At 35.0% G+C, this 25687-nt stretch overlaps 1 protein-coding gene across 1 annotated transcript in view; it reads left to right on the plus strand.

Annotated features, from left to right (window-relative positions):
• Positions 1–25687, plus strand: part of CSMD1 (CUB and Sushi multiple domains 1) — a 1131310-nt gene that overhangs the window by 756006 nt on the left and 349617 nt on the right. Inside the window, exons 8-10 of the mRNA XM_074153404.1 lie at positions 3695–3782; positions 9608–9732; positions 15339–15460. Coding sequence (XP_074009505.1) covers positions 3695–3782; positions 9608–9732; positions 15339–15460 — 335 coding nt within the window. The remainder of the gene's footprint in view (positions 1–3694; positions 3783–9607; positions 9733–15338; positions 15461–25687) is intronic.

Here is a 25687-nt window from a genome sequence, read left to right on the forward strand (position 1 = left end):
TTATGAATGTTTAGTTTATATTCACAATACAGAGGATTCATGCTTTAAGATACATGCTACTAATTAGTGCATAGCTATGCCATAGTTTGGGCATAATTGATATTTATTTCTAAATTTTGCAAGCTTTAAATAGGAAAATTACCTTCCATTTTCTTGAATACCTTCATTGTTTTGAAATTTTAAAATTCTAAAATGAAAATAGAGATGATAGTTAAAGTACAGATAGTCTGTGAATGAGCTTTGAACGTAAAGAGAAGCCGTTTAAGTTTCATATGATAAAAAAGAAAATGTCAGAAGAAAGATGCAAAAAGCATGAATAACTTTACATAGTATCATTTTGAAAGAGTACAAGCAGGTAAGACGGGTCCTTGGAGGACATACAAAAGCCTTTCTTTAAAGGTAAAATAGTGAAAGATTGAGTATGTGAGTGGATGAATAGCAGAGGACATATCTAAGAGATGCTTTCAGAAAGGGACTGCAAGGTTTAAACATATTTTGGAAGTGAGATACTCAAATCAAAGATGATTCTTTCCCCTCCCACATGTTATGGAACTCAGTAGCAATGGATAATAATACTTCATAGCGGTGGATAAAGGGGAAATCTGACAGGATTGAAACAGAGGAAGATAAAGGTCTCTGACAAGGATTCACTTGGGCATCTTTTAATCTATTTTCAGTCTGAATTATAACAAATGTTGGCGCTAAAAAAAATCTTAAAATATTAAAATCTAATTTTTAGATAAATTCCAAAATACTGGCATGTAACGGTTTTAAGCATATTAACATGTGTATATATATATACACACACGTTATATATATGTGTGTATATATATCCATATAAATGTATATGCATACATTTATAAATGCACTAAAGTACCTGGTATGCCTGAACCACTAAATGTAATAAATGGTTTTACTAATTCGAGAAATTTGTTCCCTTTTTCCCATCTGGAAAGAGAAAATCAGACAGGCTGGTTTTACAGGGAATTGGATTTATTTTGTTATGACAGCATGTCATGCAACCACCATCTGTTAAAAAACACTTGACAGTTCATTGGGGAAAGCAGAAGCTAAAACCTGGGCCATGTTTAACAAGGCCTGTAGACATGCAGGAAAACGTGCCGAGTTCCAGCCATATGATACCTGCTCTGTTTCAAAAGAATGCATTTCTCTGGCTAAAGGATAGCCTGAATCACCCTTGCCTGATACTGGTGTGAGAATGCTTTGACAGAAGAAGGTAATGGCTGAGAAGAAAATTTTGCAAAGGTCATCATCCATCTGGGGAGATCATTCTGTGCTACGAGTAAGGTCTCAGCTAACTTTTACTGGTGTCCCAGAAAAATTACTTAGGCATTTTGTATGTCTGTCTGTGAAAGGAGGTAGCTTCAGTGCAATATGTTTGTGCTGAAAACGGGATGGCAAAGGCAGCGTTCTCCGCTTTGTACTACAGTTGTTACCATAAGGTTTGAGTTTGGTAAACTTGATATCTTGAATAACCGTATCGGTCATACAGCTTATTTTCACATGTAATTTTTCATGTAATTCAGAAGTCAAAATTGAACCTCACCTTCACTAACGTAGCTACGTTCCTGTGCTAAAAGTAGTAAATAGTTGATTATTTTTTTTTTCCTGAAAAAATAGAAGAAATGTTAGTAGGAAGATTATTTATTTTAAGGAACATCAGTGTAGAGGCAGGCTGCTTTTCTGGCAAGATCAGTTTTTGACTATAACAGTAGTTCAATGCTGACACTTCCCAAGAAACTACAGAATTAAATTCTCAGAATAAAGTATGTGTTTACTAGCTAGTATAAACTTGTTCTGAAAACCTTTATTCACACACACAAATCTTTATCAATCTAAGTAATATTAGTGAAATTATCAGTATTGGGCTCTTGGTCTGGAGTGTTTTCAAGATGGTGAGTTCCAGATGATATACTTTTCTCCAGCTGAACTGGATTTTTACTCATGCTTGGTTTTTTTTTTTATTTATCAGGAAATAATAAGTAAAACTTATTTTTAATTGTGCCTGTGAAAACACTTCTGAGATTATCATAATCTTGCTTCACCTAGTTTAAAGAATGTTTTCTGGGACAAGCAGTATACAGTACAATAAGTAGTGTTAAAAAGATGTGAATAAAGAGATTATTCCTTTCCATTTCTATATTTTTAAAATATTCTATATGCCAAAATGAAAAAAAAAAAAACAAAACAAAAAAAAGAACATAGACAAATGCTGAAATATACTGTAATTGATGCAGTTTCTCTAAGAAGAGTCTGTACTCAGGTAAAGCATTTTGGTACTTACAAGTTCTTTGTCTTAGTTATATTTTTGTAGTGCTGTAATGCAGTTTTTTTTATTTCTTTAAATCTTCTCTTGTAAGACTTAGGATTTTTATATAAATTAATTGTCACTGATGCGCCAAAACAGACGAAGATTTATAGCTCTTACCATCTGATTGTATGTATCCTGCTTGTCACGATTCTTTTTGCCACTGTATTTAATTTGAAAGCATATCACTGTGTGGGAAAAGCAGGCACATTTTACATCTAATCTCTCATCACCTTTCAGCTGTAATACTGTCATCTGTAATCCACTCTGGCTTGTGTAATTTATTTTGTGCAGCTAAAATATTGCAGCTAACTATTCTTTTTATTCAGGAAGAACGTTCTGGCCTATCCTTAAGGGTTTCCCCAAAATCTTTTGAGATTAAAACCGTGATCCACAAGTTCCTACTAGCTCTGTTCTTCTGTGAAGGGAACAGAAAGACAGGAGGCATGTAAGGAGGCATGGACACACATGTGCGTATGTGCAGGATACAAAGCACATGTGTGTTTGGGTTTTCTGTATATTCACAGTGTTGGGCTTTGTTACTTTATGTCTTTTCTTTATGACTAATTACTTTTAATTCCACATATTCCTTAAATACCTTTTTTACAAATGAAGAAGAACAAAGTGTAAATTGAATGTTCAAATTGTTTTGAAAGGACTATAAGGTTATATATTTCTATACATTTTTAAATATCTTAAATATCTGACAGTCTGGAGAGCGAAAGAACAGAGGACAAAAGGAATGGAGCAGTATAGGATACCTTCTCTTTCTAATCCTACCTGAAAGCACAAAATAGAGTTTCTGAGCCTTGTTTGCATGAGCACATGTTCAGCTGGTTACAAATGCATTTCTCTGTGGGGTTTTCTGTATATTTTTGAGATGAACTTTACCCTCATACAGTATTTCTGTATTACAGTTAGGTTCTTGATTTTTGTCTATTCCAAGTCTTATTATGGACAGAAGCTTAAATGAGATTTTATTTTCTTATACTATCTTAGTTTTACAATGGTGTGGTGTGAATATTTCAGAAGGTGACTTCATGAAATGTTGTTTTGCCTGTCTGAGAAAAGCTGTAGATCCTAGTATATCCATAAAAATATGACTGACCATGGGTAATCAATCATTTATTTTCCCACAGAAGCAAAACATGGGTGTTTTTTTATCACAACCAAAGAAAATAAGCAATACACCAAATAAATCAGCTATATGGGGCTTCAAAAGAATGGTAATAATTTATACTGTTTTAAGAAAAAATTTTGAATATACATATGCTTAAACTGAGGCCATGGAAGTTAACATATGGGAAAAGTGATGAGTCATTTTTACAGCTGCATGTCTAATTTTTTTTTTCCTTTACTTTGCAGTGACCCAGGGTGGGGATGCAATTGCATCTGATACATGTCCTGATCCTGGAATTCCTGAAAATGGGAAAAGGGTGGGCTCTGACTTCAGGTAGGCATATTTAGTTTTCTATATGACCAATATAGAGATATGTCCTGTTACGTGCATATAGAACGTGCAACTATGGACATGTATTGTTTCCCTAGTTTTAAATGTTAGGAGTCTCTGTCAAAATAACTCCAGTCCATTGCATATCTTGGATTTTTTTGCTTGTTTCTTTTTTAAATCATTGCATTTTAAATAGGAATTTTAGGGCATAATAATCTTGTCTGTGTGGGAAAGGCAGAACTATTTGGACAGCGTAGAAGAAGCAGCAGAGAGAATTGTCTGTTTGCCCACTATATACAAGTTAAAATGCTTGGGAAACATGGCAAATCCTGTGTCTGAGGCTGTGATGAATGCCATGTCCTTGCTTTTTTTTTGTTTTCAGCTTTTGTTATATTCATTAAAAAAAGAAGATGAGGTCAAATGGACCCCTATGGAGAAAGAAGGAAGGTTGCTCTTTCCCTGTTGTGGAAAAAAAGCAGAGACTTCAAGGTGTGGCAGAGAAGAGGGTCAAAGGAGGGAGGTGGGAGCCTTCAGCTCATGCAGAGATTTATAAATTGCTCAGCAGGGAATGGACAGCCAGACCTAAAAGCAAATGGAATGGAAAACTTCATAGGAATTAGAAGGAGTTGTGCAAAGTTCTCTGCAATTCCAGAAAGCAAGTTAATCAAACCTGTCTCCTGAATCAAGTCTCTTCCAAGCTAGGGTATAACTGACAGGAAAAATATTTTAAAAATCTGTTCTCTTTCTGACTGAAATCTTCTGGGATTTTTGTCTATTTTCCCTCAAAGGAGTTTGAGAACTCATAAACAACTCCAATGTTAGGAGAATCAGCTATATGCAGTCATGATTTCATTGGCAACAGGGCAGAAGTTAAATGTGTTTTAAAAAATAATGAAATGCAGTAAGCTTTTCAATAAATAGGCTAGTGAGAGACAAGGTATCCAGAAGATGTTTGCTGTTATTCTGTTCTATATATTCTGATTCTACGTGGCAAGTACAGCTGCTGCAATCAAAATTGTATGATACAAAAATATAGTATGCACTTACTGTCCAAAGGTCTGCTGTTTTAGGGAAACAAATGTAATTTTTATCTGGGTGTTGATTAACGCTTGATATATTGAGGAGCGAAACATCACTTGGTAGAAGACTAGGTAAAAATGGGATACTAAAATATCACTCTTTCTAAAGATGTATGAAAGTGTCTGCATGTATTCATCTGAGGGATACCTGTATACTTCCACTGTTATTTTGAAGAGTATTTTACTTTACTATTTGTACAGGTATGCCTCAGTTTCCCTCCTCTGCTTGAGTCTCTCCTCATAGCCATAAAGGGTACAGAGCATACCTCTTCTTCTGAATTCCTCCAAACCAAATACTTGGTTGAAAGAATTAAGGGCAGCATCTAAGATCACTCTGTTATTAGTGACGAGAGAAAAGCACCTCTGGAAAGAGTTAACCCCGTAGCCTAAATGTTTAATGGAAAAAAGCATGAATTCACACCTGAAGGGGCCTTTTTCACTCCATTAGCTCTAGATATTAGAGTAAGTCCAGCAGATTGGGATGGTGAGGGAGCCTGAGGACATGATATATAAGCAACGACTGAGATTTCTGGGTTTGCTCAGCCTTAAGATAATCATAAGGGCCTTGTTGCTATCTACAGATACTAAACAGGAGAGTGTAGAGAAGAGAAAGCCAGACTCTTCTCAGAGGTGGACAGGGACAGGACTAGAAGCAATGGACATAAATTGGGACATGGTAAATTACTACTAGATTCAGGATTAAAAAAATAATAATGATATTACTATGAGGATGCTCACACACTGGAAAAAGTTTCCAAGAGAGTTTGTGGAATCTCCATCCAGGGAGGAATTCAGAGCTCACCTGAACAGGGCCCTGAGCCCTCTGTTCCAAATAGACTTGCTTGGAGTGGGGCATTAGACTAGCTGACGTCCTCTTCCAATCTAATTTATTCTGTGAATCTATGAATGTTGTACAGATTTTATTTGCTCATGATACATGTGGGCTGAGCAGACTCTCACCTAGTTATGGTCCAAGTCAGTGGCAGATGAACAATTGTTAAGAAACAACAGCAGGTCTAAGACGACTGGCAAACTGAAAGAATGACTTCTTTTCCCCTCTAGACTGTAGTCTGTAATTTGGAAGACAAAGGGATCTAAAATAATTTTGGTGAAACAGGTCCAAAGATCCAAACATGTGAGCCCCAACATGGGAGACCCCAACAACAAAATTCCCAGCAGTGCATGAAAATATCAAGAAGAGAGAAAGCTCAAAATAACCTTAAAGCTTAAAGTATATTTTAAGACATCTGAGGGAATCTAATGTCAAGAAACCTTGCAAAACATAGATAACCGTATTTTGAACATAGTCTCTTATGAATGAATGTGGGTTAAAGTTATCTTGAACGTCTGGAGCTTACTTATGAGTAATGCTTACTCAGTTGACAAAGCAAGGCTATTCTCATCCTTCCTTTACCCCATTCAGCCTCTAATATTTTCATTTCACTTAATGTATCTTACTGCTCATGGGGATAAATTAATGCATACGGTGTTCAAAAATAGTACAAGCAACATCATATAAGACAGGGTAAATAAACCACATTAATATACTTTGATCACTTATTATTTGTGTGCGTGTTTTGGGTCTCTAATTCTGAATACTATTTGAAAGAAATAATAAAATTTTATTTTCATCCTAAACCTTACCTCTTATCTGAAATCTGATTGTGCAACAGCAACTGTTTTTCATGTACTGTAAACTTTTTTTTTTTATATCTATTTAAAACATATCTTAGCTATCTTAAAGTTAGCTATCTATATCTAGCCTGACATTTAAATAGAGAATTTGGCTGGAATTCAGTTTTTCTTTCTCTGAAATGACAAATCAAGTTCTTCCAAAAGAGAAGGGAAAAGAATATAGCTGTTGCTTTCATTTCTCCAATGTAGTGAAAATGCTATGGAGAGTTAAGAAAGGCAATGTTTTTTCTTTTTGAAAAGTATAGACACCAGAAGGAGCTATTGTTCTTGTCAGGAGAATGACAACTGTGGATATTAATCTGAACTAAAACATATGAAAAAGCACATTATTCAAAATCTTTTCCAGTCTACTGAAAGACATGTTGTGAGTGGGATTGATGGAAAGGCAGAGGATTTGTTTTCAAGACAGCCTGAGACCCAGCTGATTCAGTGATGACAAGTTCTTTGAAAATGGTTTCATTGTTTTCAGCTTAATAATGGCATTCATTCTAATATCATAAAGCAAACAAAAATATATTGAAATCTTAACCTTTTCATTCTGTCCTCCTGCCACGCATTTACTGTGTTCAGTTCAGGATGTAGGGGGGGTGATTTTCAGTGATTTAAAATAACCCAGTGGATATTTGGATACATGTTGAGGAAGAAATGGCAACTCAGACTTTGCTAGATGAATGAGAACATAATCAATACAATTTGGGGGTCAATATCACATTTTACTTTTATGTGAAATCTCAAAACAGTAGATTGTTTAAATGTAGTGTAAAGTGGATATAAACAATAACATTTCAGCTCTCCTTAAATATTATATGGTATGTGCAGTACTGTGAAAATACAATCATTTTCCATAATTCCACTGGCACTTGTAACAAAATAGCTTTTAAATTTTCAAAATAGTTTTTAAAATTAAACAAACTGTCTTCTGTTTATTTTTTCTTATGGATTTTTTTTCTTTTTAAAAAGTGGCTTCTTTCAATAAAATTCTAGCCTTCTTTATAAAAGCACAAATTTTGCTTTGACACAGTTCAAATTTAAAATAGAAAAAGAAAAAAAAGGAAACTGATTTCTTCCCCTTGTTGAAAGTTTACATACAGAATTTACAAAACAAAACAAAACACAACCAGTGCCCAAAGATTTGATCAGTGACTGGGGAGGTAAAGATGTGAAAAACAGACATTCGTTATTAATAATTATAAATTAAGTGAAGTAATAATTTCCTTTGAAATCACAGATCAAATAAGTTAAAATACACCTTTAAAAGGATGGCCACTTTTTTAATGGAAAATTTCAAGCAGAATCATAGAATAGAATCATAGAATAATTTGCGTTGGAGGGGACCTTTGAAGGTCGTCTAGTCCAACCTGACTGTGAATGTTTCCAGGGATGGAGAATCTACCATCTCTCTCAGCAACCTGTTCCACTGTTTCACCACCCTCATTGTAAAAAATTTCTTCCTTATAACTAGTCTGAATCTACCCTCTTTTAGTTTGTAGTCATTACCCCTTGGCCTATCCCAACAGGCCCTGCTAAAATGTTTGTCCCCAGCTTTCCTGTAGGCCCCTTTTAAGTACTGAAAGGCCTCAATAAGGTCTCCCGGGAGCCTTCTCTTCAGAAGAGAGAATAGCACCAACTCTCTCAGCTTGGTGTCGTCTGCAAACTCGCTGAGGGTGCACTCAATAATCCCACTGTCTGTGTCATTGAAGAAGATATCGAACAGTACTGGTCCCAAGAGACCCCTGAGGGACATCACTTGTCACTGATCTCCGTCTGGACGTTGAGCTATTGACCACTACTGGTTCAGTCATTGGGGTCTTCACCTGACTGCCATTAACTATTCAAATATCATGGAGAGTGGCTTCGCAACTACATCAGCCAATTGCCTCAGGACTCTGAGATGCATATCTCAGATTTCCATATGTTCAGGTTCATCAGGTGGTCACAAACCTGAACTTCTCTTACAGTGGGAGGGAATTTGCTCCCCCAGTCCCCATCTTGCAGTCCATCCAATCGAGAGATGTGGGAAAAGGTTGCCAGTAAAGACTGAGGCAAAAAAGTACTTGCTTTTGAAGGGTAAGAATGAGTTGGATGTCAGTGAATCAGATTATTTGCTATTCTCCACAGCACAATTTTAGCCACTGAGCTTTCTGACTGCCATCTAGCAAACCCCTGGTGTTTAGGAATCAATGACTCAGAAAAACCAAACTGAGAAATCTGCTTTATCATGATCACTTAGTTCACCGCATGGGATTGCCAGATACAGATGTAAATGTGCAAGAAAGCTAACAACAAAACCCGTTGATTATGATCGGGAATAAGGAATGTCAGAAATAGTAAGTGGAAGCAGAAATGTAAATACTGTTTAGGAAAGCTCTATTTGAGATGCACAATAACTATATACAGTTTTTAAATTCTTCATAGATGTTGGTCAGCATTGTTCAGTAAGCAATGATTTATATATTAAAAAAAGGGAATAAATTATAAATCATTCCAAATAGACACATTTCAAAGTTACAAGTGTAACTGTCAAATTTCTGTCCTAATGAAAATTATCATTTAGCATATTTTTTAACATGATATTTCAGCTAGGTCAGGAATATTTAACGAATTATCCAAATTTACTGAAATTAATATTTCCTGGTTGTACATATTGACAATTTACACTATCTAACTACTTATTCTCTCATTTAAGAGAATATGGAGAGGTTGAAATTATTTGTGAAAAAAATTTTGTTGCCTGAAAGAACGGTGATTATATATTTTCTTAAAACATATATCTCTCTATGCATTCATCGAAGTCTTAGTTTAAAGGATCACACTTATCACAATTGCTTTGTATTTCTAGCCTTACTTCTTTAAAAGGTGGACAAAATAAATAGTAGACCTGTTCCCTATAGTTTTTTCATGAATATAGTAATGATGGAGTAGAATTTCCCACCTTAAATTCTTTGTTTAGACCTAGAAATATTTTGTCATTTGGTGCCATTTAGATTTATTTGAGGAAGTTTAAATTTAAAATATGTTTTAATTGTTTCCTTCTTCCTCCCATTTTTCTCCTAGGGTGGGTGCAAGTGTACAGTTCTCCTGTGAAGATAATTATGTTCTGCAAGGTTCTAAGAGCATCACTTGTCAGAGAGTGACAGATACGCTGGCTGCCTGGAGTGATCATAGGCCAATCTGCAGAGGTAGGTCTATTCTTTAGAATTTTTCCTGAAGTTTCGAAGGGTAATTTATAATTTCTGCTTAGAAATGCAATGAAACGATGTCCAAAACAAAGCAAAAAACCACATATATATATATAGATAATTTATATATGTTCATATATATCCAAAGATCTTTCTGTATCTTGAAGGACACAAGTAAAGATGCAGAAACAGTATCAATTTAGGGAGCTAATTTCCTTTTTATAGTTTTCATTTCACTTAATCTTCTTTTTGCCCTGTTAAGCATATTTTAAGTAGAACTAGTTAGTTGGGTTTAGGTTAAACTTTTCCAATTAGATTCCTAAATAGGAGATCCTCACAATCATATTGTGTTCCTGCCAGTCCCCAGATATTTACATAGTCCTCATTTTTCGGTAAATTCCCTTCTCTTTCATCTATTGTGATCAACCTTACAAATGACCTAACCTTCTGACTTCTTTTCTAAATGTTTTCTCATTATGGTCTGAACCAATTAATAAGTTCCTCCCCCTGCTTTTAAGGAGGAGAGGGGGAGATTTGTTTGTATGTTTTTCCATTGCAATCTACTGCCTGTAAGGCACGCGCAGAATAATATTTAAATGCTGTCAAAGCACTCCAGAACTGAGACATATGAGAAAAATAAAAAGTATATATCTATGTACAGAACTTTTCCTTTTTCTCAGTAGAAACATTAATTTGGGTTGCACATTTGGATTGTACATATTAATTAAAGTCTTAACTCTAGAAATGTGCTTACCTAATGTCCTCCTGGAATGAGACAACCTGGCCAGGACAGGCACTGAAAACCAAGAAAACTACCACCATTAATTTAAAAAAAAAAAATAAAAAAAAAAAGGAAAAAAAAAACCGACCAGACAAATTAGTTTATACACTTTATTTATCATTTTGAGCTAGATCAAAGAGATACTTCTTGTACTCACAAAATCTTATACTGAATGCCAGTTACAAGGGCAGCAAATGATAGACTGTGGAGGGAAGGATTTGTAACACCTGGACCTAAACTTTTGCTTGTTCAAGAGTGAGCTAAAGCCTAATCTCACTTATATAAAACTCATATATTTGTACGAAAAGGTTTCATTATCTAGTTATTTTATAATACCAAAAGAAAAAAAAAAAAAACGACATTCTCCTGTTGCCAGAAGAGATTTTTTGACTTGTATAATTACATATGTGATATACTTGCAAATTACGCTTTCTTCATGAAAAAATATAATCAGTTGTGGTGGGCTGACCCCAGCCAGCAGCTAAAGACCTGCCCAGCCACTTGCTCACTTGCCCCCTGTGGGATGAGAGAAAGAACTGGCAGAGCAAAAGCTGGAAACTCGTGGGTGGACATCAACATCAATGAATGAAGCAAAGCTTTTCATGCAGCCAAAGCAAAATAAGGATTTTATTCACTACTTCCAGTTAGTGGGCAGCTGTTTAGCCATTTCCTGGAAAGCAGGGCCTCAGAACAAGTGGTGGTTGCTTGGGAAGACAAACGTGTAACCCCGAATGTCTCTACTTCCTCCTCCTTTCCCTGAGCTTTATTGCTGACCATGTTGTCATATGGTATGGGATATCCCTTTGATCCGTCGGTGTCAGCTGTCCAGGCTGTGTCCCCTTCCAACTTCTTGCCCATCCCAAGCCTACTTGTGGGGGCAGTGTGAGAAACAGAGAAGGAAGGCTTTGATGTTGTGCAAGCTGTGCTTGGCAATAGCCAAAACGCTGTTGTGTTACCAACACAATTCTAGTTACAAATCTAAACCACAGCACCATACAAGCTGCTATGAAGAAAGTTAACTCTATTCCACTCAGGCCTAATAAAAAGTTCTATAAAGGCAGCTCTTGGATAAATTATTACAAGCTATATGTAACATGGGTAATAATATATAGGCACATCTATGTACAGACTAGGCAATCTAAAATATAGTAAAAAAAGAAATAAATAAAAATCATACCTCCTGCTCTTTTCAGAGCAGCAAAGCAACGGTGATTTGTGTCTCTGTAGCTAAGTGTATCTAAATGAAAAATCTAAATATATCCTCTCAGGATTTGGTTTCACAGTACTGCAGAGTAACGAGTCAATGCAACTCCACTGTTCACTCATTTGGTGGGTTTTTTTCATCTCCTGAATTTATTCTTATTTGCTAACACGTTGCAGAAATGAGCTGAAGTAATCTATGTATGGTAAAAGTAATGCTCAGCAGAAAGGGGCTATTTGCTGCTGAATTATCTGTGTGTTATTACTAGTGTTTGCTGTTCCTTCCAATTTATTATCTGCAAATACCTCTATTATGCTTTACTCCCTCCAGTAAACTTCTAACAAAATAGGATAAATTAGTCCTCTACTTCCATTAAAACCTCAGTTGGAAAAACATGATACTTTCCTCAAACATACTTCCAAAATTGAAGCTAAAATTTCACAGCAGTCTGAGGGTCAAGACAGCCAGTCTCTAAAAGTTATTATGTTTTTTCAAAACACAGATTAACATTGTTTAGGCTGAATGGTGTATAATTCTGGTTCAATATTACAACACTGCATGTGGTGCACGTTTGTGGATGGTGGGAAGTGAAAGATTCAAGGTTTATTTGTAGTCCATATTCTTCCTAATCCCCTTTCTGACCTTCAAGATGCCAGTATTCATGGCACTCATACAACGTATTTAATAATAAAATACACAATACAAAGAACTGTTTATCACATTTTCTAATTGATCATCAACTTTAAGTGGGAAAGCTGATAAACTACATATAACTACTGTGGGCTTAATGACTTCAAGCCTCTGAGACTTACTGAAGAATCTGAACTTTGCATTTACCTCAGAATGGTGACTAACAAAGTTCACAATTCATGAAGCTGAGGAATAGTCAGAGGAACCATGTCGGCAAGTTCCTTCATTATTTACATTAAACAGTATCCATATAATGACTTTACTTGCAAGGGCACAGCCGGGGGCCCTGGGGAGCTGCAGAGTCTGCCTGAGGCGGCAGCTCAGGGCCAGGCCTGAAAGCCAGGGACTACCCCACCGCCTCCCGCAGACCAGGGGCAGCCCCGGCCTCGGACACTGGGCACCTCCCTGGGGATGGGGACAGCCCGTGGGCAGGCTGAGACATCAGAGCCTGCATGGGGGGTCAGGATCAACGAAGTCTGTGAGCAGGCACAGGCACGGCTGCGGTGGAACTGCAGGCAGCTGCTCCTGAGACATTGATCAGGCAGAGGTGGACGGTCCAAGCCGAGCCTGAAATGAATCCCCTGGGCCCACAGGCAAGTAGTGGTGGGAGGCCCCAGTGTGGCTGCTCAGGAGAGTTGAGGCCTCTTAGAGCTCTCAGGAACTGAATGGTGCTAATGTTAATGTTCCTAGTTTTCTTGAATTCCACACAAAAACCTTACAGCAATTCATTCTGTTTTCTCTAAGTGATATACAAGGCCATTTTTGTACAATGTTTTGCAGTAGGCTGCCCAGGGAGGTGGTGGAGTCTCCTTTTCTGGAGACATTGAAAACCTGCCTGGACAAGTTCCTGTGCAACCTGCTCTAGGTGGGCCTGCTCTGGCAGGGGGGTTGGACTAGATGATCTCCAGAGGTCCCTTCCAACCCCATGTGATTCTGTGATTCTGTAACTCAATTTCCTAAACAGACCTCTGGGCACACCTTCAATTGCAGCTCTTGCTTGGCTTTTGTCGTTTCTTTCTTTCCTCCTTTTTTTTTTTTTGACTCCCCCATGAAATTCAAATAGGAGAAGGATAAGAGAATAACAGCTTGACTGAAAAAAGATCTGACAAAGAGATGTTTCCTAGCCTTTCTGCTTTGTGGATAGCTAGAGAAAGTATAAACTGTATTCAAAAGCTTATTGCTACAAAGTTACACCTCTGGATTAGTTCCTACTGTAGTAGACCTTGTGCAGGGTGAACTGAAAAGAAATTTATTAATTTATATTTATTTATTATATTAATTGTCTGCTAGTTGCAGTGCTGGAGGTACGGTGCCTCTACCAGTTACTGGAATGAGAATATCCTCCATTTCAGGTCCTATGAATCTGCTTTTTTTGTTTTTTTTGTTCTAGCAATTAAAAGAATATATTTTGCTTGATACAGCAATTCTGTATTACTAGCAGGCAGCATACAGTGGCATACTTCAATGTGATTAGTTCTTTTTGTCCATGTTAAGCACAGGCAGCTTGTTAATAATTGTCAGTGAAGATTTGGTAGAATTAGCTACGTGGATGGGGGTGGGGTATTTTTTGGCTTCTAGTGAGATCGTTATGGAAGATTTCCATGTGATGTGCCTGAGACTTAAGTGAAATTCATGACAGTATATTAAGACATTTTCTATCATAAACACAGATAGACATTTTCACAGAAAACTGATATAAGTATAGAAAATCTGAAAGCAATTTTCCTCTAGTTTCCTTATTTCCTATTTATACCAGTCACACTTCTTTTAATGTGGAAGATTAGGCTTCCTCCAAACAAGTTTTTGAGGTTAAAAAATGCTCGTATTTCATTCTTCAGAATGGAGGCAGCCACAGAGAAAGACGAAAAGTTAAATTTTCCAAAGTACCAGAAATATGTTGGGTACTTTAATCCAATATTTGGAGAAAGAATGGCCAAGTTTTTAAGGAATGTAGTCATTCCTCCTGCCAGTACTGAAACTTAAGTAACTGAAGAATCTAAATTACATGAAAAGTTAATGGAAATTATATGAATAAATTCTGAGATTCAGATATTTGAAGATATTCAGTATCTAAATACTTAGAAATAGTATGATCTAGGCTCTCTATTTTAGCATGTTGCCAAAGTGGTGTAGTACTATAAACGTGACAGTGGAATTTTTAAATATTCTGAGTTCTGTAACTGCATTTGATGTCCCTGGAACTTCTATGTCTAAATATTTTTAAAATACTTTGAGATACTGAAGTATTTTGGGAAGTTTGAATATTTTGATCTATCCCTAATGCTCTTTGTAAAATAGCTTAGTTCGTAAAGTAATTTATTTTCAAGTTGTTAACTATATAGATTTGCTGAATGTGACAGAGGAATTGTGATGGTTTCACAACTGAACCTTTGCTTTACAAATATCAGGCTACAGTCTAGAAACATTTTCTATTTTTTTCTTTCTAATTTTATTTCCTCTGCTGTAAAGAGCTAAGACACCACAGAAGTCCACGGTTAGGGTACGGATATACTGTTACGTAGAGTTAAACATTGTGATATATGTTTTTTTTCTCTCCAGCCATGGAGAAATCATGGAGAGGACATACTTGCCTTTCTTAGATTCACACAGAGAAGACTCCCTCTATCCACTTGGAGAGGGTAAATCTCTCTCTAAACAGAATATTAATATGATAATTCTGATAAATTTGTTTACATAAAGTAAGTGAAATGTTGCGCTGATTATTTGAAAAGGACCAGTTTCCTTCCTCTGTAGGTCATTTTTCAGGAGTTTTTTGACTGGCTCAAATATCCTCAAAGACGGATTCTTATAGAATATATAAGCATAATAATACTTTCACAGCAAGTTGTAATGAATGCTATGGCAATTTTATAATGTTTATTTTAAACAGAGCAACTGATGAAATACAATCTGATTTCTTGTTTATCATTTTAGCTAGAACATGTGGTTCTAATTTACGTGGACCAAGTGGGATTATTACATCACCAAATTATCCAGTTCAGTACGAAGACAACGCACACTGCGTGTGGGTCATTACAACAACTGATCCAGAAAAGGTATGGTTTTTCTCTTTGTCTCAATTTCAACTATATAAATTTGGATCTCTCTTAAAATAATTTCATACATATTTGCATGAACATATTAACACATGCAAGTGTGTATGTTCATTTATACAAAAAACTGACCAGAGATGTTAAGAAAATATATTGAGCACTAGGGAAAAAAAAAATAATAGCAATATCTGTGAAAATATCCACTCAGAGTAATAGGTCTCAAATTTCCAAGTTATAAATACATTTTCTAATGAAATACATAAAATCACATTCAAAATCACACATTGTTAAATGAGTCGATAGTGGATTTTTCAAGTTGTACCTTGATACTTACTCATTGGTGAATCTTAGCATAAACAACAGACATAAATCTAAATACTTTGTCTGATCTTGTGAGGTGTTTTACTTCCTACCTCATTTCTCTTTACAATCCACTGTTTTCCTATAATGATTCTAAATATGCAACTATGAATAATTATGCATAAAATAGTAGTCATAATTAAGTATTCTTATTACACTGCATTGTATTGAAATACATTTTTAGTTATGTTTCTGTAAAATCAATTTAGTTCCTCAAAAAAGGACAGAGACCCCATCCCTGTAGGAAAAAAAAAATTAAGTAAATAAATCTTTCACTTATATTTTACTTTTCTATGGTGAAATGCTAAATAAATGAGTTACAATAAGTTGAAAAATGTGCAGTCTATGTGTACTTTCATCATTACAAAGCATCTGTTTCCTATGCAAGTTTTTACATGACTTGTATTCTTGACTTCTTTAATATACTTAAGGAAATAATGTTTATCTCACCATAAATTAATGCAAATGTTTAGCTGTAGAAAAGATCATTTTGCTGCATACTTTCATAGCATATTATTGAGATGTAAACACTGTTTCTTCACAAAAGCAGTTGAGTTCTGTTTTTCTTAAAGCAGAGTAAGTGCCTCAGTAAAGGTATGTATTCAGGAAAAACAGGCAAAAGTACAAAACTATCACATTGCGGAACATTTTACTGTAGTGGGACTTCTCTCTGAAGGAAAAGGGCTCTCTTCAGTTCCAAACTGAACAGGTATATTTTATTTAGTGTAGCAATTAGAAGTGACTATATGTCACTAAATGACCTTTGACTTTAAAGTTATTAAATTTTAGAGAAAGTATTAAATCACATTGCATTTTTTAATATGGACAAGCATTTAAAATATGAAAAAATTCAAATTTCAAATTTATATTCATTAATATGCAGTCTCTTTGATTCTGCAAAATGCAGTATAGTTTTATAAGAGAAAATTTACGTGTGCATCAAAAGAAAATAAGTAAAATTCCCAATAATAAAAGATTCTTGGCATCTTAATGATTTCTTTATTCAAGTGTCCCATTAAATTTTTCATTTTTTATTTTTCTTCCCTTAATTTTCAAGAATTTTAATTAAGCATTGTTTTTCATATTTATAATAAAATGAAGATAGTAATGTCCTTGCTGATTGCAAGAAATTTAACCAGAATAATACAAAAAATGGTACTGACTGTGCAGTGCTATTTATTAAACTGTACAGTGTATGTTTTCTATGGAGGCTCAGACATGTGAAATACAATAAACCTCAGTCTACTACAATAACACACAGGTTCTACTCATTCTGTGCAATATGCCCTTCTCAATGAATTTAGGATTTTAGTAGGGTAGAACTTAATGAGATTGGTGAGGATTAATTTATCACTTTGTTCATTGGGCTCGAAAAAGCGCTCTTAAGTAGTATTCTGCAGGCAGGTTGATAGTCCATCAGTCACAAGAATACACTGAAGGAATTACACACTTAGATCAATTCTTTTATTATGTTCAAAATGAAGAGGTATGAGTATAAGGCTTGGAGATTTCACCCAGAAAAAAATCCACACTATTACATCCATCTGGGTGGAAAGTAAAGAGATACACTAACAGACATATTGACAATCATGATGTAAGAAAAAGAGGTGGTGCTTTAAGTCTTTCAGTTCCGGACAGGATGGGCAATAGGGAATGAATTGTCTTTTTATTAATCTTGGATTTGTCTAGCAGTGCAACAAAGGAAGATTATTTTCTGAACTTCATGTATCTTGGAAAGATGGGTATTTGCTGTAGGACCATGATGATTGTGAATGTGAAGTCTTAAAATCAAACATCTTTAAGGTTTACAGTATCCTCAAGTTGCTTTCACATAAAGTCTACATTATCTTTATCAGTTTATATCAATACAAAACTGATATCAGGACTTTTATCCCCAAATAACTGAATCTAGAGTTAACACATATCCTTTTGGATAATAAAAGATAGGGTGGAAAATGCTTTTACTTTACAGACTATCTGATTGAAATGGAACTTTTTTCCTGCTTCTTCCTGAAGAAAAATATCTTGCTAGCATTTTGAAACCTGTGAACTTTAAAAAATCAATTACAAAAATAATTTCCAGGTTTCCAAAATAATGAATTGATTTTAAGATGTGCTGAAAGTTGTGCAGATTTTCATCCCTGACTTCTGTTGGAGTTATGAATGACAGAAAACTTGAAAACTGAACTGTGTATTGAAGGTCTGATTTTAAGATTAGAATGAGGAGCCTACTCTTTTGCCCTTTAGATTTGAAAATATTTATCAGAATGCTTAGGGTCTGTGATTGATTTTCTTTTCCAAGAAGGTAGACAGTTCATGACATGGTGTTACTGTGTATTTTAAATTACTTTGGACTTATTCTAGCAGTGCATTTGTGTCCTTTCATCAGGTTAGTTTACACATAGAATTTTACAAGATAAGACAATGTTTCCTCTTAACATAACATTCAGTGCAGTTAAAGATAGTCTAGTTAAAGAGATGCCCTTGCACAAAAAAAATGGAACATCATGTCCTGCAATATTTTAAAGAATAAACTAAAAATAAAATTGACACATAACATTTTCCAAATTTTGCATTCTGGTGCTGGTGGGGGGAGATTTTTAATGCCAATTCAAAATGAAAAGAGATTTCAATTTCCTATGGGGACAGTAGTATATTTTCAGTTTTAACCAACCAAATCAAGATAGTTGTTAGTTAAATATTTTTCGACTGTTTATTTGTCCTTTTCTGAGCAACACAAAAATCTGAGTTAAGCTTGATTCTTCTCCTATTCAAAGGTATTTCTGTTAATGCTCTGCTTAATTTGAAGAGCTGATTTTCTTCTCTTACCATTTATTTGTTTCCTCTGGGTCCCACTGTTATAGCTTCTGATCAGCATCCCACTGAGTCATTTATTAGACTTTTAGTACTTGCAAATACTTGCTGTAATTTTTGGTAATTCTACATTTGTTTAGTTGTTCTGTTATGCATTTTCTCAACTTTTTAGAATCAGTTACTTTGTGCTGTTTTTTTGTTGTCTTTATCTCTTTCTTGCTGTTAGTACAATCTTTTCAGTATGTTCTAAGCACAATTCTATCTCTTGCTGTTTCAATTCATTCTCTAGGCTGTGGGTTTTTTCATAAGACTTACTGCTTTGGATTTCCTGCTGCTTTCACTATTTTGGTAACATTGCTGGGTACAAGGGCTCCAGTTTTCAACTCCAGTGTCTTCGGGAAGGCAAGGTTTGGTGGTGTTTCAGGAGTAATGCCTAGTTTTGTGCAGTGTTTTCCTGACTGACTGCAGATCGTGGTATAGTAGATGTGCCATGGGCTGCAATAGTTCTAAGTTTAATGACCTGATAAATAAAGAGTGTGTTCCAATTGCAGTTTGTTGTTTGTTTTGTTTTGCTTTATTTTTTCCTTAAGAATGTACTTTGGCCGCAGTACAAACCATAGACATTAAGCATCTGGTTGGGCCTAAAAACTTCCTTCTTTACAAAAAAAGATATTCACTGAAGTGGCATAATTGAAGACACTGGAATTAGAGGGAGGGTGGGAAACTTCACATACAGTTCTATAGGGCTGAGCCTTCAGGTTTCTGTATAAAGTTGAACCATATCTTAGTATGTTGTCATAAAATGGTATTTCTGATTTATTGCCTTTCAAAGCACATAGCTGGGGAACTTCAGGAGAACGTTCTCACTCGGGAAAACTTTCCCCAGTTCACAGCTAGGGAATCCACATACTGTTAAGGTTGATTTTGAGGTAATTTCTTTTAAGATAATTCATTTTTGCAATATGCTCTAGAAGAGTAGTTTTACTAAGTAGGGTATTATAATAAGCATGAGGTTGTCTTGCTGCTTCATGGATTGGGTCAAAGTTTGTGGTAGCTCAGATCTCATCCATTAATGACATCCCTGTCTTCCTCAGATTATTACTTCCATGTAAGTAGCTTACGCATATGTAATAATTTGCAATGTATTCAGAACCTTTGTTTCAATGAGTAAGTTTGCTCCAGTTAGATGCCATTATTGTGTATACATTATTTAATATTAGAATGTTTTTTAGAAAGTGTATCCATAAATAACCTGTTTATTCAAAGCTTTGTTACAGGCAGGGCTCCTCATCCTCTGAGTGGCTGCTCAGACCATCCTGCCACAAGTAATAGAATGTTTGTCAGTGTGTCGGACATCTACAGCACCTGTAGTCTAACACTACACTCTGACTGGGGAAGAAAGCTCTTGCTGGGCACCATGTATCACGTCTCTACAGAAATTACCAGTGTGCTGCCACAGTATTGATTTTTATTTGTAGAACTTATCCTCTCTTATTGAAAGAGTTTTGGCTTGCAGAGATCCTAATCTCTCTCTAGAGAGAGATCAGGATGTAGATCTAAGAACTACTTTCACTAAACTTTTGTATATTCTCGGCAGTGTACAGGCTCATGCTAGTGATTTACTCAATTCTTACTATTTCGTAAGTCTCAGGATAGATTTAATAGCATGAAAGAAAAGGTCATTGTGAATTTAGAATTGACTCATTTGTACATCCTGTGCCACCTAGATCATACAGATATACTAAGAACTCCCTGAAAGGATGATTTCCCATGGTGTGCTGAAAACAGAAGCGCAATTTTGTATGCTCTTTTGTCCTTCACACAGTGTTAAAACTGAATTTTGTACCATATGTAAATGTGAATATTTAAATTTGAATTTAAACTTCCTTAATTTTAATTTACTGGAACAGTGTCTGTAATTTTAGGGACATATGGCATCATTGACAAAGCATTCACACAGTTTAGTATTGAAATTATTAAGGTCTTAGTTATGAAACAAACACATACTGGTTAAGTTCCCTCCTGCTTTGAAATGGGCTTGTGTATTATTTTTTTTTTTAATAAAGCATTATAATTTAGAACACAAAGTATAACTAAAGCTATTATATGAGAAAGCTAATGTTGCAGTATAACGATGAGATTTTAAACTTCCAGTGTCCTGAAATCTTGTACAAGACTTCAAGGGTAGCCTTATTCTGTACAGTCTTAAATACATTTCAAAAACAAACAAAAGACTGTGTATATTTTAATATAATGTGCAAAATGTACTTACAAGCCTACTGGAAAAATCATGTCATATATAACTCACTACAGTATATCTTCATGCTCAATTTGCATTTAAATACATAAATTATAACACAGAATTCTATATACATACAACTGACATTAGAAAAAATATATATTGCACAAAAACAATCGCAGGTTGTTCTTTTTTAATTTCTATTGTTGTGTTGCTGTGTTTTGTGTATACTTATTCAACATTATAATTTTTGTTAATGCTGATATTTCTACCTTTCAGGACATCATGTGAGTGAGATGTAGTAGCATAGCTTCTATATAATATTTTCTTAATAAGCTTACTGAAGCTTTATTGGAAGATACCGTAACACAAGTAGGGCTGGGACAGAAAACTCAGATCTAGCATTGCAGACATTTTGGATGAAGTTTGATTTGCACATATGGGTGCTACATCTGAAATCCAATTATACTTGATGGACAAATAGTCAGTAGAGTCAAAACAGTACTGCATCTCATCCTAAAGCAGTCCTCTAGAGGCTGATCAGCTAAATCACTGTTTGGGCTCTGTTCGCTCTCGCTGGATCAGAACCAAAAGGGATTAAGACATATGTACACAGCTTTGTGGAATAAAGTATGCTATTTTAGATGAAGGACATGCCTCACAGATTGAATGAGAAGGGTCCCATAATGGCCATATGTTGAATGAAAAAGTATAACTTTGGAGTAGGAGTATACTAGATGTAACTAAAAGAAAGCATCAAAAAAAAAAAAAATCTCTCCTATATATCTCTATTTCCAAGTGTATATAACTGATAGACCTAAATCAAAATGGCTTTCTGTATTGATTTTAGATGTCTCATTTGTGCATTCATTACAAATTTTGACTCTTGCTGTCTTTAAAGACTGTTGGAGGTACTGATGGAAGAGGGACACTTGGGATCAGTATGTTTAAAGGATCCAAGCACAAATTTCCTGCAGCGCAGGAAAGTACTGTATTTCCTGGTATGTGGGGAAAGCTAACTGAATGAGCATTCTTAACGCTTCTGGCATTATTTCTGGTGGCATTTGCTTTATCTATTTTTCTCAGATGATTTCTAACATTAAATGCAGAAACACAGTTTCCCTCCTAAGGCAATTGCCGCAAATGCAGGCTGGCAGTTATATTCCTTGTTGCTTACTTTCCCTCTGACCTTCGTCCTTAAATGCTGTTTTTGAATGAAGGAGACTAACTACTGAGCCCTGTCTGTGTTCAGTATCTCAGATTTGCTTTCAAGATATCAGCTAGGTTTACTCTACTGAGATTTAGCTGTGGGGTATGAATTTTATGAGCCCCAGATGCATCTAAGTATGACATACCTAGTTGGAAATGGCAATTTAGGGGAACTTTTAGGACATGAAGGAATGGAAAAACTGAAGAAGGGGACTTAGCAGTAAATTTGCTATGATATTATCTTTGATTTTACAGTAAATCTGTGTTTCAGAAAGGCAGTTGGAATATATTAGCTGGTAATGCAATGCTCAAGACAAACAAATAATTCAGCCTCCAAACAAAGTGAATGTATTAGAATGTGGCAAAGTTTTATTTGTCAAGATTAAGCAATATGTATGTGGCTTAATGGAATCTATTAAAAAACAAACCCCCCTAAAAACCTTCAGAGTTATCAAGACAATTTTGTTAAATACAAAAGTATGACATTTTAAAAGTTCTAATGCTTCTGTTTCCTCATATTCTAATAACAGGTCAAGGACAAAGAAGGAAGAGTTCTTCCTTTCAAGAGAGGGCAATATGTAATATTTTCACTGTGATATGTTTGTACTGTATCTGCATGGATAACAATTATACAAATCCATTATTGTCATTATTTTGTTGAAACTTAATGCAGTGAAGGTTAGCCGTATTTGCCTTTCTCATAGATACACTTTTCCAGCCTGGATGGCCGTTAAATCCATCATTAATTTACCTGTATCTTGCAAAACAAAAAAAAAGGCTATGCCTCTTTAAATTTATTTATTTTATAGCTAAGACAATCCCCTATTCAAAAAATACAAAAAACCACACAACTGTAGAACAGGTAAGCATGCCTTTTTGTTTTATGTCTTTAAAGGTTAAATGACAAACAAAAAAACCCACAAAAACCCAACAACTACAGTGACTACGCTTTGATCATTGGTATTTATCATTATCTAGCCACTGCTATGTATTTACTTCTGTTGCTGAAAGCTGGGTTCTTGCCTCTGGCGTTTTTCTTAGAGGAACTTATCTACTGCAAGCGCACTTAGAATTTCTCCATTATATCCTTCCTCCACTATGGTTTTTGTCCTTTTGTCTTCCTCTGCCTCAGTTTCTTCTTCTTTGCTGTTTTAATCTCCATCAATATATTTCTTTTCTCTTTTAGCTTTAAACTTTTCTTATTTTTCATTTTATATATTTTCAGAAAGGAAAGGATTCACATACAAAATTCAAATATAGAATCCTAATGGTTTTCATGGTTTAAATGGAGCTCAAACACCATGGTCAACTGAAATTTTAACTTTTTTTTAATCAGAAGGAAACAGTAAGTTTTTGTTCATAGTTTCTTAATGTAATTACAATCTTATTCAGTGTAAGAATGTACCAGCTGTTGTGGTGACATATTATTCCACAAAATATATACATTTAATTTCTTCATAGTGAAAGGACTTCAGACAACTTAACAAAATGGAGAATCAATCAGACTTCTCAAGCCATAAGTGAATATCCATTAAACATACCTAAATATAAGACACTTTCTTAAGTACTTTGTATCTACACATTATAGAAGATAAATCAACATATTTGTTATTACTCCTGCACGTACATGCACATGCACTTCACACAGAGATGTAAAATAAACAACTGAATGTTTTACCTGCACAATCCCAAAGCATATAAATATAGCAACATACACTCATTAATATTCTTTCATTTAATTCAGGATATGGCCTGACAGGAAAAACTCAGAGCATACATTAGATGAGAACATCGTGCCATTATTTAAAAAAACATAATAGAAATTTAAAAAAAAAAAAAAACAAAACAAAAAAACCCTACAATTAAATCTCCACATACTTTTCTTATCTTCTTTGTTCTACAAGTTAGTTCCCAATTCCCATACTAGAACTATCAGACTTATTCAGTATTATATTGTCAAATATATAAATCTAAGATATCAAGGTTTATGTGTAGATATTTATCCCTGGAGGTTGAAAATGTTTGCAGCTATTGGTAATATATCTGACAATGTTGTTGGATGTTGTCTTTGTTTATATACCCTTTTTTCTTTTTTCCCCTGTTTATTTTTTTCTTAGTTTATCAGGTATTCTACATAAATTATCTTTGTGCAGACCCTGAGCAGCCTGATGGGGTTGATAATGAGGATGACTAAACCCCCATTTGCTGCACAAGGAGACAAGTGCTATAGAATAATTTGTGCACTTACAGTTCTGGGTTACCTCATAGAGCATGTTCATTTGCTTTGCCATGAAACACAGGCGGTCAAAGTTCCTTTGTGCATGACGCTCCCTCTATCTTCTCTTTTAAATCTTTTCTTGGCTACCTTTTCTACTGGGAAAATGCCGGCTGAGAACCTATAGGCAAATAATAGGAAATTCTAAGAAATCCACAGACTGCATAGTGAAATGTATATATTTGGGAAAAAATAATTAGATTATTTAAAAAATGTATTAGTATTTTCTGAAAAATATTACTATTCCTTTCAGTTTTCTCTAGCAATACTATAGACTTGGTGTTTGGGATCACGGTAAATAGAAGCCCCCAGGTATTTACATAATAAATTAGCGTCAGCACTTCCTTTAATTAACTCACTTTGGTATATGACTAAACAGGAGCTTCATATTATAAGTAAAGAGCCATTGAGTAGAATAGTAAATGGAGGACCAAATCACCACACGTATATTAAGATGTGCAAATCTCAGGTTTCAGGAAGGTGATGTTAAAGGGGAAGGACAGAAGGAATTCTACTTACTGGAATTTTTACTTTGTATGGGAAATATGATAGAGTTTGCAGTAAAGTATTATAGAATAAAAATTTTTCAAAGTGTCATATTGGCAAAAATGGCACTGGAGCTCATTTGATAACTGAGATTCAGCATGGAAAAAGCGAGCTCCAAGGATATACTGTGTGGCCTGTATTAACTCCTCCATAATTTAAAGCCTTTAAGTGCACTGCCTAAATTAGTTTTAACTTTTTAGGATCTTTCTGTCTTCAAAGTAAACACCTCAAAGTGTGTTGTAGCCCATTTAAGATCAATTTTTCCTCCTAGCTTTCATCAAGTAAAATAAAACTAGAATGATCAACGCTGACTGTGACAGGTGGACAGTGAACTTCTCATATATGTAAACATTTGAATATGTCTGTTTGCAATATGAAGGGGTACTAATGTCTAATAGGCTAATGTTTTAAAATTTTGGAAATGTAAATTAAATCATTTAGTTGGAACTCTTTAAAAAATATGAAATGCCACACAAATTTAATGCTACTTGGAAGTAAATAGAGACAAAAAAATTCAATCCTAAAGTGTGATCTCAGCAAGAATCAAGGTAGGTATTAATACACCTACTGTATATTGTGAAAGGGATTAACATAGATTAGCATGCTGATTTGTCAGCTGCTTGATCCAAGAAAGATACGGTTAGATTTGAAGTACGTTAGAGAAGAACAATGGTTCAGCAGTTGCTGAATTGTATCCATTTATTTTTTTATAAAAATAGTTAAGAAGCACCACCACGAAGAGTCAGAACCAAGATCATGATCCTTCCTATCCTCAGCTCAAATTGGC

This window comes from Numenius arquata, chromosome 9 (genome assembly GCF_964106895.1).
Source record: "Numenius arquata chromosome 9, bNumArq3.hap1.1, whole genome shotgun sequence".
Taxonomy (NCBI): domain Eukaryota; kingdom Metazoa; phylum Chordata; class Aves; order Charadriiformes; family Scolopacidae; genus Numenius; species Numenius arquata.